The sequence below is a fragment of the Ammospiza caudacuta genome, chromosome 19 (assembly GCF_027887145.1).
Source record: "Ammospiza caudacuta isolate bAmmCau1 chromosome 19, bAmmCau1.pri, whole genome shotgun sequence".
NCBI lineage: Eukaryota > Metazoa > Chordata > Aves > Passeriformes > Passerellidae > Ammospiza > Ammospiza caudacuta.
Genome location: NC_080611.1, coordinates 6,430,130 through 6,446,470, shown reverse-complemented (window position 1 = coordinate 6,446,470; position 16,341 = coordinate 6,430,130). Strand labels below are relative to the sequence as shown.

At 43.9% G+C, this 16,341-nt stretch overlaps 1 protein-coding gene across 1 annotated transcript; it reads left to right on the top strand.

Moving 5' to 3' along the window:
- The first annotated feature begins 600 nt into the window (after positions 1–600).
- LOC131566103 (myosin-1B-like) lies at positions 601–15,963 on the top strand. Its single transcript, XM_058817311.1, has 39 exons — positions 601–644; positions 1,558–1,795; positions 1,883–2,026; positions 2,118–2,274; positions 2,871–2,898; positions 2,996–3,110; positions 3,190–3,282; positions 3,381–3,444; positions 3,529–3,627; positions 3,733–3,836; positions 3,923–4,061; positions 4,408–4,526; positions 4,618–4,767; positions 5,339–5,509; positions 5,751–6,057; positions 6,231–6,313; positions 6,731–6,818; positions 6,904–7,021; positions 7,682–7,805; positions 7,888–8,024; positions 8,129–8,384; positions 9,312–9,554; positions 9,660–9,836; positions 9,922–10,067; positions 10,155–10,245; positions 10,331–10,720; positions 10,836–10,962; positions 11,199–11,317; positions 11,566–11,762; positions 12,128–12,311; positions 12,398–12,563; positions 12,737–12,861; positions 13,044–13,352; positions 13,494–13,697; positions 14,360–14,485; positions 14,580–14,750; positions 14,842–14,946; positions 15,089–15,184; positions 15,691–15,963. The coding sequence occupies exons 2-39, from the start codon at positions 1,592–1,594 to the stop codon at positions 15,841–15,843; spliced, it is 5,829 nt and encodes a 1,942-aa protein (XP_058673294.1). The 5' UTR covers positions 601–644; positions 1,558–1,591; the 3' UTR covers positions 15,844–15,963.
- Positions 15,964–16,341: the final 378 nt, after the last annotated feature.

Here is a 16,341-nt window from a genome sequence, read left to right as displayed (position 1 = left end):
TTCCAGAATATTTTAGAATAGGTTCCCTCCAAAGCTCATGAAATAGTAATCCTTCTAACTTCTGCTGAGTCCTGAAACACACAAATCTTATATGTCAAAGAGCAATTAACAGGAGAAGAGAAGCCAACAATTCCAAGATCCAGTGTCGTGCTCTTTTTGCTGGGCTGCACTTCCTCCTTCCTAGATTCCTAGTCATAATATTTATAGGAGATTTATTCACATAGCTAGGAAGACCTCAAATATTTCTAAATATATCCACAAGCACTCAGTCAAGTTTGCCAAACAATGCTTTGCCAAAAATTTTTTGACCTAAGAAAGAGGAGGAGGGAATTGAATGTGCAAACCAGAACCTATAAAAGTGCTGGTAGGACAAGCCTGTTCTGCCTCTGTGGAAGGATTAAAGGTAAGAATAGGGACAGTAGGGTGCTGGCAGAACCCCACAGCATTCCTGCTGCCTGTGGAACTGCTTTCCTCAAAGCACTGTCTGTGTCAATAGGCATGTTCCCTCTCTGTTGAAGTCACTGGCACGTTTTTGCCCTGTGGCTTATTCTTGGGAGTTTGTTCAAAGATAAGAAAGAAGTTGTCACTTCTCTTTTTCAGTATTGACCAGCTTCCAGGCTTAGAGTCTACTGGTGATACAAGAGGTAAGACTGATTTACTTACTCCATAGGAACAGACTCCAGGTTTGCCTTTTAAATGATTTCTAAGGCCACTTCCCATAACCCTTTACATCTGTGCACGCTAAAGCAGTGCAATTCTACCTGAGCTGTGCTGTCTAAAAGGGCAAATTTCCTTTTATAACTGTGCTGGATGATTTGTTTGGAGCCTGCTGGGAAATAATTGACCACTTACACACAGAACTCTTAAAAGGAGATTGACTGTGAACAGGAACCCAGGAAAGAAAAGGTGAATGAGGAGCATGTATATAGTTAAGATTTTGTCAAATCCCTCCAAATGCTTTATATTGAGAAGTTTTCATTTTTCTATACAAGTTCATATTAAAGGGTGAGCTTGAACAGGAAAAGGCAGAACAATTGGAGAAAACAAAACTCTGATTTCTCTACAGAGGGAAAAGGTTTACATAGACAACTCAGACCTCTGTTTCTGCTTACTCCACATCTGTTCCCTGATGATACTCCATCTCTATAATTGGCACAAATTACAAGGGCTGAAATGAGAGAGAGAGAAAGAATAGAAGTGGGCTTTCATAATTTTGATAACATGACTTCTCTTGCTATCTCTTCTGATTCTGCTTGGTGTTTCTGCTGCATATTTGATTACCACTGAATCTGCCAATCAATCTAATTTTCTACATAGCCTTCTAAAACACAATGAGATCTAATTAACTGAAACTGTAAACTGGAAAAAGGGGAAAAAACTTGACCTCAATCAAACACACCTAGCTTCTTTAAGATTAAAGTGAAGGAAAAGTATCTAAGGTAAACAGCAGGTAAAGCAGGAAGACTATAATTACAGGCACAGCAGAACACTGCACAGCCTAAGGTTGCTGCTAAAAACAAATTTCCCCCTTCACTCAGAACCGCCTCTCCATTTCAGCGCTGTGCCTTGCAGCACGCGGTAAACCGCAGCCATGTCTTCGGACGCTGAGATGGCCATCTTTGGGGAGGCGGCTCCTTACCTCCGAAAGTCAGAGAAGGAGAGAATTGAGGCCCAGAACAAACCTTTCGATGCCAAGTCATCTGTCTTCGTGGTACATGCAAAGGAGTCCTATGTGAAGAGCACTATCACGAGCAGGGAATCGGGCAAAGTCACGGTCAAGACTGAAGGGGGAGAGGTGCGTAAAATACAAAATTTATGAAGAGCAGTTCATTCTCACTCTAGCTCTTAGCTGACATACATGTATCTTCCTGCACTCTGACAGACCCTGACTGTGAAAGAAGATCAAATCTTCTCCATGAACCCTCCCAAGTATGACAAAATCGAGGACATGGCCATGATGACCCACCTGCACGAACCCGCTGTGCTGTACAACCTCAAAGAGCGTTACGCAGCCTGGATGATCTACGTAAGTGGCAGCAGCAGCTTCCTCTGGGCAGCCTCAGGAGCTGCTGGGCCAGGCTCAGGGCAAGGCAACGTGCTGTGTCCCTTCCTTGCAGACCTACTCGGGTCTCTTCTGCGTCACTGTCAACCCCTACAAGTGGCTGCCGGTGTACAACCCCGAGGTGGTGTTGGCCTACCGAGGCAAGAAGCGCCAGGAGGCCCCTCCACACATCTTCTCCATCTCTGACAACGCCTATCAGTTCATGCTGACTGGTGAGTGGCTCTCATCATAAGCACAACTCTTCTGCTTTGTCTTGGAAAAACCCTCTCATGAAAAATGAAATAGGATTGTGTAGAGTGGCTTCTTTTGCTTCTGCCTTTTTCATTTCTTTCTTCCTCTGTGCTGTTGAGTTCCAAAGTGTTATCCATGAGCAGGATTCCTTTGTCATAGGTCTTTATTCTCTCTTTCTCTGCTGCTGTAAAAACAGTCTGTGTAGCAGAAAATTAAAATGATTTCCTGTATGCAGGAGAAGGAAAACACTATAAACCAAAATAGAGGAGCAGCATATGGCTCTTCAAGGGTTTTCTATGTCCATGGCAAAGACTTATAGAATAGCAGAATGTTTTGTTCTGGAAGGGATTTTTAAAAATGTCATGGGCCTTCCCTATGATATTTGGAGGAACATTTGTGAATATGTTTCAAGAAAGAGTGCAAGTGCAAATAACTTTGAAAGGAATTGAAATGGCAAAAATTACTTAGGAGTAAACAGAGAAAAAAATGCAGGTTTTTTTTTGACATAACTTACATTATTTTCAGTATTTTTGAGTTCTTCATTTACAAAGTCTACTTGTTTCTGCCTTGTTCACAGATCGGGAGAACCAGTCCATCCTGATCACGTAGGTACCCCCCTGCGCGGGTCCCCACAGGGCTGCCCGGTGCCAGGGCCCCTCCTGCCTGACCACGCACCCTCTGCTTCTCTCTTGGCTTTGGCAGCGGAGAATCCGGGGCCGGGAAGACTGTGAACACCAAGCGTGTCATCCAGTACTTTGCAACAATTGCAGCCAGTGGAGACAAGAAAAAGGAGGAGCAGCCCTCAGGCAAAATGCAGGTGCGGTCCCAGGGCTAGAAGCCTGCAACTACTCAATTTCTTGATGAACTAGATCATGACGAGAAGACTTCTATTCTAGGGGACACTTGAGGATCAAATCATCAGTGCTAACCCACTGCTGGAGGCCTTTGGAAATGCCAAGACTGTGAGGAACGACAACTCCTCACGCTTTGTGAGTTATTAATTGGTACAACTGTCAACACCAATTGGAATATTCTTGCTGTCCAGATTGGTAAAATAAATCTCATTTGACTTTCCTGCTGCTTTCAGGGTAAATTCATCAGAATCCATTTTGGTGCCACAGGCAAACTGGCTTCTGCTGATATTGAAACATGTAAGACACCTTTCTGGCCTGATCCCCCTTCCCTCCAGCCTTCCCCACTTCTTGTGCTTGACTGTGTCCTACCTTCCTTGCCAGATCTGCTGGAGAAGTCCAGAGTCACTTTCCAGCTCAAGGCGGAAAGGAGCTACCACATCTTTTATCAGATCATGTCCAACAAGAAGCCAGAGCTGATTGGTAGGAAAGATCACTAACTCCTCCATGCAAATGTCATGGAACAACTTTGAATTCTTTTCTGTGACAATTACATTTGACATGGCTCGGTTTTGTTCTTCTTTTCAGAGATGTTACTGATCACCACCAACCCCTATGACTACTTGTACGTGAGTCAAGGTGAGATCACAGTTCCCAGCATTAACGACCAGGAAGAGCTGATGGCCACTGATGTGAGTAGCAGAAGTTTTCTCATGTGAAGTTTCATTTCTCTGTCCTTTAACAGCTGGGGTACTCACCTTAATAACTCTTTTGTCAGAGTGCCATAGACATCCTGGGCTTCAGTGCTGATGAGAAAACAGCCATCTACAAGCTGACAGGGGCTGTCATGCACTATGGGAACCTGAAGTTCAAGCAGAAGCAACGAGAGGAGCAGGCAGAGCCTGATGGCACCGAAGGTACCAGCACAACCCATCCCAGAGCACAGGAGATAGTGAACACTCACTGAGTTGAAGGCAGCATGTGAGGGTCAGAATGATTGACTCAGCCTGTGCATTTCCCCAGTGCCAGTATTGTAGAATAGCAGTGGGTCCTACCCAGAGGACTTCTCTGGAGGAACCCAAATCAGATTATTTTGAATAACGCATATTGTAAGGTCCAGTGTCTTCCAAAGAGTGCTGCCGTTATTGCCTATCCTTTTTTTATCTTTAATAATATTTTGTTTTTTACTGGAATTGCCCTTTTGATATATTTTTTAAAGGAATAGTAATGTCTACTTTAACAACCAATTGTTTTGATGTTCAGTTGCTGACAAGGCTGCCTACCTGATGGGTCTGAACTCAGCAGACCTGCTCAAGGCTCTCTGCTACCCCCGAGTCAAGGTGGGGAATGAATACGTGACCAAAGGCCAAACTGTGCAGCAGGTAACAACAACCCCCTGTTTTGTGGATAGGTTCTCTGGACTTTCTCTTTTGTCCTGCATGATAACTACACTCTTTCTGTTTTACATTTTAGGTATACAATTCTGTGGGTGCCCTGGCAAAAGCAGTGTTTGAGAAGATGTTCCTGTGGATGGTTGTTCGTATCAACCAACAGCTGGACACGAAGCAGCCCAGGCAGTACTTCATTGGTGTCCTGGACATTGCTGGCTTTGAGATCTTTGATGTAAGGAGCAGGGGTTTATTAGCATGCTTGTAAAAATCACATTGCTATATGACAAATTTCATCAGAAGGAATGATGCTGATTTGTTGGTGTTTTTTTGTTTTCATTTTTTGTTTTAGTTTTTTTAATAAATGGTTTTACCTTTTATAGTGTATCTAGAGCATTCTGATTCTCACAGGGTTCTAATTGGAAATAGGTTTTTGTTTTATACATAGGCCAATGAAATCCCTAAGTGCAGATTTTCTGCTGAAGGCTTGGCACATGATTAGAAATCAACATTTGTGAATGTTGGGTTGTGTTGTGCTGTGGACTCTCCTGTAACTGAATTAGTGCAGTCTAGTAGATATCAAAGCTGATAAAATCTGAGTTATAACAATTATCTAAGCTTCTAGAGTAATGAATATATGAATAAAATTCAGGTTGACGAACACGGACAGAAATTCCAAACTTCTGGATCAATTAAGATGGAGCTTTTAGAGATCTTCCTGTGTTTGGTACAAATAGGCAGCACTGTTCTTTATCCCTAACTTTCTTAATTTACATTCATAATAATCTTGGTTTGTAATTGTGCAGTTCAACAGCCTGGAGCAGCTGTGTATCAACTTCACCAATGAGAAACTGCAACAGTTCTTCAACCACCACATGTTCGTGCTGGAGCAGGAGGAGTACAAGAAGGAGGGCATTGAATGGGAGTTCATTGACTTTGGCATGGACCTGGCTGCCTGCATTGAGCTCATTGAGAAGGTATTTCTGTAATTCACAATGTCAGGTATTTTCAGAATGCATTTATTTTATATCTATTTCTAAATGCAGCTTGAAATGGTAAATATGATACTGCAGACCCATCAGTTTGTATCATTTTATGATTTGCTGAACAGAACAATCCCTGAGAGCAGCAATATTGTCCCACTCAGGAAGTTTTTTCATCTCTGAGTCTTTCAACCTTTTCACCTTGTCCTCCCTCTTTCCTTGTGATTTCTCCCAGCCCATGGGCATCTTCTCCATCCTGGAAGAGGAGTGCATGTTCCCCAAGGCAACTGACACCTCTTTCAAGAACAAGCTCTATGACCAGCACCTGGGCAAGTCCAACAACTTCCAGAAGCCCAAGCCAGGCAAAGGCAAGGCTGAGGCCCACTTCTCCCTGGTGCACTATGCTGGCACAGTGGATTACAACATCTCTGGGTGGCTTGACAAGAACAAGGACCCTCTGAATGAAACTGTTGTGGGGCTGTATCAGAAGTCATCTCTGAAGACCCTGGCCTTACTCTTTGCCTCTGCTGGAGGAGAGGCAGGTCAGTTCTCTGAAATTCATATTTCCATGTTTATCTATTGACTCTACCAGAGCCATGAACATCAGCTATTGTTCTTTTCCTTGTTCCATTCCTATCATGACTGGTATATACAAAAAACTTGGTCTTTACAAGTTGTAAAGCCATCTTTTTGGTTTTCTTTTGGTGTTCTTCAGAGGCTAGTGGAGGTGGTGGTGGTGGCAAGAAGGGAGGCAAGAAGAAGGGTTCTTCTTTCCAGACTGTCTCAGCTCTTTTCAGGGTGAGTACCAAAGTCATTCTCTCTGCTTCTTTCCTGGTTTGGTTTTTTTTTGTTTGTTATGAGTTGAAGATCGTAAATCCACACTCTAGCTGCAATAAGGCCATTCAACTGCAGGTGTTAACATTTTTCTGTATCAAGAATAATTATTTAGTTATTCATAAATGAGCTGACAACAAGTCAGCTGAGGCCAGCTGAGGAAGGCATAGATATATTCCCCAGTATCATTAAAGCACATTGCGAGGTTTTGTTGCTTTCTCTCCTGCTGAAGAGTGAAAGACGGAAGAAAACTCACATTAATATAGGCTATAGTTAGGAATTACAATTCTGTTAATGTTTTACAAGACTTTTCTCACATCTGAAAGAGTAACTGAGGAGGTACTATGTGTTAACTGAAAACCTTTATTCATGAACCCACAGGAGAATCTGAACAAGCTGATGACCAATCTGCGGAGCACCCATCCACATTTTGTGCGCTGCATCATCCCCAACGAGTCTAAAACACCTGGTAAGCAGAAATAAAAAACAGTGTGATGCTCCTATTATTCTCTATGTTTTAGCATGAATTAACAAATAATTGCCTTGTTGCTTAGGTGCCATGGAGCACGAGCTGGTGCTGCACCAGCTGCGCTGTAACGGCGTGCTGGAAGGGATCAGGATCTGCAGGAAAGGGTTCCCCAGCAGAATCCTCTATGCTGATTTCAAACAGAGGTCAGTTTCCCTTTTGATTTCCATTCTGTCTTTCCGGCCAACTATTTTTTAACACTAGCTCTTTCTGGCTACAATTAGAAGAAAAGGTAATTTTGAGGTGCATAACAAAAGGCACCATATATTGCTTAGAAAAGAAAAATTGTTGAGAAATGAAGAGTGTCAGGTGTCCTCACTGACTGCAGGAGCATCTGAGTATGGAAGCACAGTAGAGCTGCAAGAGCCAGCGATTACAAGATTATAAAATGTAGGCTGGGATTGGTAGCAAAAGGTACTCAGGAAAAATTACAAACCATGAGTTCCTTGGCCATTGTATCAGCTGCAAGTTTCAGGGGAAGAGGTTTTTCTCCAGTACAGAGGGTATAGGAAAGTGGTAATGATTCTCTCAAGCAATTTTCTAGAGAATAGTTTCAGTAAAAGGATAAGGATTGAACTCACTGGAAATCAATGTCTTCTTCATTGTGGCTGGTCACCTAAAGACTGGAAAAGTTTCCTTAAATTTTGTTACCAGGTTAAGACTTCATAAGAATGGTATCTCTAACAAAGGGATGAAATTCCAGTTTCCTCAGCCTGGTTCTGCTGCAAACACTGCTCTTGGTTTCAGTGAAGAGAATGTTCTTATCACTGGACATTGTCTTCCTCCTATTTGCTCCAATTCCACAGATACAAGGTGCTTAATGCCAGTGCCATCCCTGAGGGACAGTTCATCGATAGCAAGAAGGCTTCTGAGAAGCTCCTTGGGTCAATCGATGTGGATCACACCCAGTATAAATTTGGACACACCAAGGTACAACCCCCCCATTCACTGCCTGCCTGGGCTTTGCTCTCTCTACCTGACAGTGATGTGCTGCAATATTGTCTCTCTCAAGGTGTTCTTCAAAGCTGGGCTGCTGGGGCTCCTGGAGGAGATGAGAGATGAGAAGCTGGCAGAGCTCATCACCCGCACCCAGGCCAGGTGCAGGGGCTTCCTGATGAGGGTGGAATACCGCAGAATGGTGGAGCGCAGGTACACCTTCCCCTTCTTCACTTGAAGTGTCATTCTGCTTGGGGCCGAAGTATTGACACTCATCAGACTGAGAATATTGATTGTACATTTTAATTTTGCCTCAGAGAGTCCATCTTCTGCATCCAGTACAACGTTCGCTCATTCATGAATGTCAAACACTGGCCATGGATGAAGCTGTTCTTCAAGATCAAGCCCTTGCTGAAAAGTGCAGAGTCTGAGAAGGAGATGGCCAACATGAAGGGAGAGTTTGAGAAAACCAAGGAGGAGCTTGCAAAGTCTGAGGCAAAGCGGAAGGAGCTGGAGGAGAAAATGGCCTCTCTGATGCAGGAGAAGAATGACCTGCAGCTCCAAGTGCAATCTGTAAGTATCATTAGTGTATTTTTCTGGGTACTCTCACAGCACACAAATCTCATGTTACACAATAAATTATCTGATAAAATATTTTAATATGAATAATGGAAGATAGAGTTCAGACAATTCAGTGTCACCATTATAATAGGAGTTCTAGCTTGGAAATGGCTTTTGAAGCATGTATGCACATGGGGCTGTTTCTCCAGGCATGCAATACAAGTGTGGTTACTGGAGAGTTAGAATTTACAGTTAGTAGTCTGTGGAACAATTATTTGACAACTTTCTCTGTTTCAGTTAGTTGCCTAAAGACCTCTATGCCATTTTTTATGATACATTTTATGTCACTTGTCTTTCTGCAATCACTTTTCTAGGAGGATGCAAAAACCCTCTGCATTCTGTCCCAACCCTATATGTACCTCCTAAGTCCTTTGGGAGATCAGGGCATTGTTCAATATTTAAAGATTACCTTTTGTATTTAGATGTTTGCTACACAGATTCAAAATAAACTCAGGTTTAAATTGAAATCTCTAATTGCACCTTGACTATATATCAACTTATCTCACTCAAAGAAAATTAATTCAATGTCAGTCTTGTCAAGAAAAGCTTATGAAAAAATAAAGAAAAAAAATTTCTCCACATTTTTATACAGAATTTAACTTTCAGAGAAAGTAATCAAAACTCTTGAAAATAAAAGTACTACTCGATTTTATCATATTATCCATAAGAAAAATAGGAGGGAATAATGGATCAGAGCAAAAAAATGAAATAGAATGAAACCCTACTCTGATTTAAAAGAGTCTATGCAAGAACCAACTTCCTAGAAGAAAACAAATAAGAATACTTCCATGTTTCTTTTCCTCAGTGAGAAATACCATTTCTCTATTCACATTTTGCAAACAGTTGTGATTATTAAACAAATGAACATTTCTCTACTAGGAAGCGGATGCTTTGGCCGATGCTGAGGAAAGGTGCGACCAGCTCATCAAAACCAAAATCCAGCTGGAAGCCAAAATTAAGGAAGTGACTGAAAGGGCAGAGGATGAAGAAGAAATTAATGCTGAGTTGACAGCCAAGAAGAGGAAACTGGAGGATGAATGTTCAGAGCTGAAGAAAGATATTGATGACCTTGAGCTAACACTGGCCAAGGTGGAAAAGGAAAAACATGCCACTGAAAACAAGGTATGAGGTAGAACCTGTCACTCGCACTCCAGAAAAGAGCCATGTGCTATAACTGGACTTCTGTAGCTACTTCCTTTATTTATATTTGCTCCCTTCTCCTCAAAGGTGAAAAACCTGACTGAGGAGATGGCAGCTCTGGACGAGACCATTGCCAAGCTGACAAAGGAGAAGAAAGCCCTCCAAGAGGCGCATCAGCAGACCCTGGATGACCTGCAGGCAGAGGAGGACAAAGTCAATACTCTGACCAAATCCAAGACCAAGCTGGAACAGCAAGTGGATGATGTAAGCACACAGATATAGAACAGGAAGAGGACAGGTATGGAGCCCAAGCTGGCTGGCAGAGCCCTGATGGTCTTGCTGTGTTTAGCTGGAAGGGTCCCTGGAGCAAGAGAAGAAACTGCGCATGGACCTGGAGAGAGCAAAGAGGAAGCTGGAAGGAGACCTGAAGCTGGCCCAGGACAGCATCATGGATTTGGAGAATGATAAGCAGCAGCTGGATGAGAAACTGAAGAAGTAAGTGTGGATCTGGGGCACCTGAGTGCTGGGCTGCAGCACTTGTCTTGTTTCTTTGTGCTCTAACACGGTTCACTTGTCCCAAAGGAAAGACTTTGAAATCAGCCAGATCCAGAGTAAAACCGAGGATGAACAAGCCCTGGGCATGCAACTTCAGAAGAAGATCAAGGAGCTGCAGGCAAGTCTCTGTTCCTTTTGCCCTGCCTTGCTCAGGCTCAGGCAGGAGGAGGGCACGGCTGTGAAGGGTCCCTGCTGTTCTGCAGGCCCGCATTGAGGAGCTGGAGGAGGAGATTGAGGCAGAGCGAACCTCTCGCGCTAAAGCAGAGAAGCATCGCGCTGACCTGTCCAGGGAGCTGGAGGAGATCAGTGAGCGCCTGGAAGAAGCAGGAGGGGCCACAGCCGCTCAAATTGATATGAACAAGAAGCGTGAGGCAGAATTCCAGAAGATGCGCCGTGATCTGGAAGAGGCCACGCTGCAGCATGAAGCCACGGCTGCCGCCCTGCGCAAGAAGCACGCGGACAGCACAGCTGAGCTGGGCGAGCAGATCGACAACCTGCAACGCGTGAAGCAGAAGCTGGAGAAGGAGAAGAGTGAGCTGAAGATGGAGATTGATGACTTGGCCAGCAACATGGAGTCTGTCTCCAAAGCCAAGGTACACAATTATTTTATTGGTTCATTGACCCAGTGGAATACAGCACAACTCTTGCTCCTTGCTTTCTTTTAAGTGTGGATTATTAATGCATCGTTTTCCATATTCTAAAACACAGGCCAACCTGGAGAAGATGTGCCGCACTCTGGAAGATCAGCTGAGTGAGATTAAGTCCAAGGAAGAGGAGCATCAGCGCATGATCAATGACCTCAATGCTCAAAGAGCTCGTCTGCAGACAGAGTCAGGTGAGACACCCTCATCTACGTATGAAGATCAATAATGTAACAGAGTTTTTGCAAAAAGTACTCTTCTGGGCAAGTGGTTTTTTCAGCACACTTTGTAGCACATCTACTGTGAAGTGCTTGAAATGAGATCATAAGTTTCAGCATGGACTGAAAACTATCTGGTTTTACATCTCCAAATGTTTACAGTGTCACCATCAATGGCCTTAAAACTGTTGTGTATCTGCAAATTTTCTCAGGTGAATATTCACGTCAAGTGGAAGAGAAGGATGCTTTGGTTTCTCAGCTGTCAAGAGGCAAACAGGCTTTCACCCAGCAGATTGAGGAACTCAAGAGGCATCTGGAGGAAGAGATAAAGGTGAGAAGGCTTTTTCCTAAATATATTAAATCGGTTAATCAAAACGATGAAAGGGACAAAAATTACCCCTTAGATAACAGAGTTCAAATTTTCCCATCGAAGCCTTGCTTCTCTTTCCGTGCAGTCTATATGTTAATTCTTTTGCAAATTCACACATCTTACCCATCAAAGATCTTTCTAAGATCTTCTCATTAAGATTTCCCAAGATATTTCCATTCATTTTCCCTCTGTATTTTCTTCTCACCAAGGCCAAGAACGCCCTTGCCCATGGCCTGCAGTCCGCTCGCCATGACTGTGACTTGCTCCGGGAACAATATGAGGAGGAGCAGGAGGCCAAGGCAGAGCTTCAGCGAGCCCTGTCCAAGGCAAATGGTGAAGTGGCCCAGTGGAGAACCAAATACGAGACGGACGCAATTCAGCGCACGGAGGAGCTTGAGGAGGCCAAGTACGTGGGGAATGTGGAGAACACTGGCAAAGAGTAAGGATAGAAATTTGAGGAGCCCACCATGGCATTGTCAGGAAGAAATCAGTGTTCTGCTTTGAGTGCTGTCACAAAGAGACAAAATATGACAGAAAGCAGGGACACATTGGGGAAAAGCAGAAAGATCCAGAATAGCAGAGAGAGGCCAGCAGAGAGGGAACTGCTGCAAGATTGTTCCTGAATTCAGCCATGGAAATACAGTGGCTGTCTGGGAAAAGTCTTACACCTCTCTGTGAATGTGGATCACACAATACCAAGAGGCTAAGTTTAGCCTTGTGAAAAATGTGATGCTTCATGCCACAGTCTTACTTATGATTACTGCTTTCCAGGAAGAAACTGGCCCAGCGCCTGCAGGATGCAGAGGAACATGTTGAGGCTGTCAATTCCAAATGTGCCTCCCTGGAAAAGACAAAGCAGAGGCTGCAGAATGAAGTGGAGGACCTGATGATTGATGTGGAGAGATCCAATGCTGCCTGTGCTGCTCTGGATAAGAAGCAGAAGAACTTTGACAAGGTCTTTTGGCCTCCAGCACCAGCACTCCTGGCCAGAGCAGGGCCCTGTGATGGCCACAGCCCTACTCACCCCCCATTTCTCTACAGGTCCTGGCAGAATGGAAGCAGAAGTATGAGGAAACGCAGGCTGAGCTGGAGGCCTCGCAGAAGGAGTCGCGCTCTCTGAGCACGGAGCTGTTCAAGATGAAGAATGCCTATGAGGAGTCCTTGGACCACCTGGAAACAATGAAGCGGGAGAACAAGAACTTGCAGCGTAAGTCCCTGGCCCTCTGCTCCTCCCTGGCCTTTCTCACAAGCTTGTCTGTCTGCCACACTTAACAGCTCTGGGCCTGCAGGAATAAGATCTTGCCTGGCACCTTGGTAGGCCAGAGCCTTTCTCCATTCAGCTCTGTGCCTGACCATGGCGCTTTTCTCCCTTCCTTGCAGAGGAGATTTCCGACCTCACTGAGCAGATTGCAGAGGGAGGAAAGGCAGTTCATGAGCTGGAGAAAGTGAAGAAGCAGATTGAGCAGGAGAAATCTGAACTGCAAGCCTCCCTGGAGGAAGCTGAGGTACATGACCGTACACTGGTGTCTGCAGGAAAGAAATGAGGAGATAGGGCTAGCAAGGCCTGGTTGGCCTCTCTTCTTTCTGGGGAGTGCAGACAACTAAAATCTCACAAAATATTTTGTAATTCCCTAGAATGTAAGAAGAACTTTCATCAATTTAACAATGTTTGTGTCCACTTTTCCAGGCCTCCCTGGAACATGAGGAGGGGAAGATCCTGCGCCTGCAGCTTGAGCTCAACCAAGTGAAGTCTGAGATTGACAGGAAGATAGCAGAGAAAGATGAGGAGATTGACCAGATGAAGAGAAACCACCTACGAGTTGTGGACTCGATGCAGAGCACCCTGGATGCTGAGATCAGGAGCAGGAATGAAGCCCTGAGGCTGAAGAAGAAGATGGAGGGAGACCTGAATGAAATGGAGATCCAACTGAGCCATGCCAACCGCCAGGCTGCAGAGGCACAGAAGAACCTGAGAAACACTCAGGCAGTGCTGAAGGTATGGCACAATGTGCTGATTTTTGACAGAGCTAATTTTTTTTCCTCTGTTACAAGTCTTTCAGTTCTAAGTTGATGGGAAAATATGAAATACAAAAATAGAAAGCACACACCTCCCAGTCTGTTGTGTCTCTCTTTCCAGGACACCCAGCTGCACCTGGATGATGCTGTGAGAGCACAGGATGACCTGAAGGAGCAGGTGGCCATGGTGGAGCGCAGAGCAAACCTGCTGCAGGCTGAAGTTGAGGAGCTCCGGGCAGCCCTGGAGCAGACAGAGCGATCGAGGAAATTGGCTGAGCAGGAGCTTCTGGATGCAAGTGAGAGAGTTCAGCTCCTCCATAGTCAGGTCAGTTAATAAGCATAGTTAATATTTATAGTATTGCTCCATACATATAAATGAACTTACGACTGGAAGAGCTATAACAGTATCTTGTTAAATACAGGATCTTTCACAGTAAATAAGAAGTAATAGATGATAGATGATAGATAATATCAAGATTTTTTTTTCAGATGTAGATAGAATATGAATTCCAAGTAGACTACAGTATAGATACCTTAATAAATCCGGAGAAGTTTGTAAAGTTCTTACTCTTTTACTTGAGTTCAACACCTTTCACATTTCCATTTGGGACTTTAAAGGCAAATGTAGGCTGATCATGAACAAAATAGGACTACACTAACTCTGTCATTATTGTAATTTTACAATGTCACTATCAGTATTCTATAGAACCGTCTCAAAGTTTTATGGTCACTACAGTGAAAATGGTAAGGAAAACATTATTTTTCATTTTTCAGCGTAAATTCCTTCTTTGTTGTCTGAGAAAAGACTTCTTAGAGGATGCTCATGAAATACATCATACCTGAGAAATTAATAGCTACAACAGTAGTTCTCTTGGAATCCAATGTGACCTGATGGCACAATCTACATTAAAAAGAAATACTTATGCTGTACTTGATATGATACTGCAAGCTAACAAAACAAAAAGTCATGTTCATGCTCTTCAACAGAACACCAGTTTGATCAACACCAAGAAGAAGCTGGAAACGGACATTTCCCAGATCCAGAGTGAAATGGAGGATACCATCCAGGAAGCCCGCAATGCTGAGGAGAAGGCCAAGAAGGCCATCACAGATGTGAGTTGGGCGCTCCTGGCATTGCTGATGGTGAATGTACTCTGCCCAAAATATCTCCAGCCCCAAAATGGCTTTGACCTTTTGTTCTGATCAGGCGGCCATGATGGCAGAAGAGCTGAAGAAGGAGCAGGACACCAGTGCCCACCTGGAGAGGATGAAGAAGAACCTGGACCAGACAGTGAAGGACCTGCAGCACCGTTTGGAAGAGGCCGAGCAGCTGGCCCTGAAGGGAGGGAAGAAGCAGATCCAGAAGCTGGAGGCCAGGGTGTGTAGGGCTGGGGCTGTGCCTGAGGGAGCGTGTCCCTCCTTGGAGAGACATTGGCAGGGCAGCTGCAGGGCTGGGCTTGTCCTTGCAGGTGCGGGAGCTGGAAGGGGAGGTTGATGCTGAGCAGAAGCGCAGCGCTGAAGCCGTGAAGGGTGTGCGCAAGTACGAGCGCAGGGTGAAGGAACTCACCTACCAGGTAAGGCAGGAGCTCTCCTGCTCTCACCGGGCTTTCTCACAGTGAGTCACATTTTGCACAATCCATCCCCAAGGGGAATTGTTAACCTCACATGATGCAGAACCAAGAATTGACTCTCTAATCTGTTTACCAACTGCTTTAGTCTGAGGAAGACAGGAAAAATGTGCTGAGGCTTCAGGATCTGGTGGACAAGCTGCAAATGAAAGTGAAATCCTACAAGAGACAAGCTGAGGAGGCTGTAAGTACCTATTTGTCCAAACCAGACTTTCTTCTGGTGGAGGTGGAATTCTGTAGTCATGTTTTTCTTTTCACAGCTTTTTGAAACCTTGACTGTTTTGATGTAACATGGTGATATTTTGATACAATGGGGTTTGTGAGAATAAGACTTGCCGGGTATGGGAGGAAGTACACTTCCCCAGCCCTATATGTTTTGCTGTAGGCCTCATTTCCCAGCTATTTCTTTGCTTCTGCCTTGCCCTGGATGCCAGAAACAGTACAGTCAGTCTGTATATTCAGGACTATTACAGGAACTCTGAATACACCATGCTGTGTATAATATGTTTTTGACATTCCAATATTCTTTTCTCTTCTGACACCCATAACACCCTGAGCAGCTTCTCATCTTGGTTCTGAATCTGCTCTGCTATCCCAGCTGTGGCTTTTGAATTTTTGCTGACCCAGTTTTATGGTAATAAACATCCAACACGCTGCCTGTTGTTTTCCCAACTCCCTTTCCCCACACAGGAGGAGCTGTCCAATGTGAACCTGTCCAAGTTCCGCAAGATCCAGCACGAGCTGGAGGAGGCCGAGGAGCGGGCTGACATTGCAGAGTCACAGGTCAACAAGCTCCGAGCCAAGAGCCGCGAGATTCATAAGAAGATAGAAGAAGAGGAATGAAGTTCCCAAGATTAAAAAGTGACCTGAGGCATGCATAAAGTGTAAACCTCTGTGTTGCTTTCTTTAGTAATTATCATTTATGTCTAGGTAATAAAGAGATTAGAGACCCTTGCATATGAACAGTGACTATGATGTTTTATTTATTCATTTATTCTAGTATTCATTACTTTTGAAGTACATGTACACAGTTCATCTTCACATTCAAAATTATATCAAACAGCAAAGCATTTTTACATTTGCATTTTAAAAAATACATGAAGAATGGTAATAATTATATGCATTTTTTTTCTCTTGCAATGAGAAGTATGCATTTTTTTTATGGACTAAGACTACATTGTTTCAAGTGATTTTCATCTTCTTAGGAAAAAAAGTAAAATAGCAGGAGCAAAGATTCCTGAAGCATTTAGCATGTGCACACACACACACACACACACACACACACACATATATATAAATTTATATATAACTACACATATATATAATTTTATTTATTGAAAA

Excerpts from the sequence above, each read along its gene's own strand:
- LOC131566103 (XM_058817311.1), top strand. The coding sequence starts at position 1,592 with ATGTCTTCGGACGCTGAGATGGCCATCTTTGGGGAGGCGGCTCCTTAC. Across the intron at positions 14,486-14,579 it reads CCAAGAAGGCCATCACAGAT|GCGGCCATGATGGCAGAAGA; the intron begins GTGAGTTGGGCG and ends TGTTCTGATCAG. Across the intron at positions 14,751-14,841 it reads TCCAGAAGCTGGAGGCCAGG|GTGCGGGAGCTGGAAGGGGA; the intron begins GTGTGTAGGGCT and ends TTGTCCTTGCAG.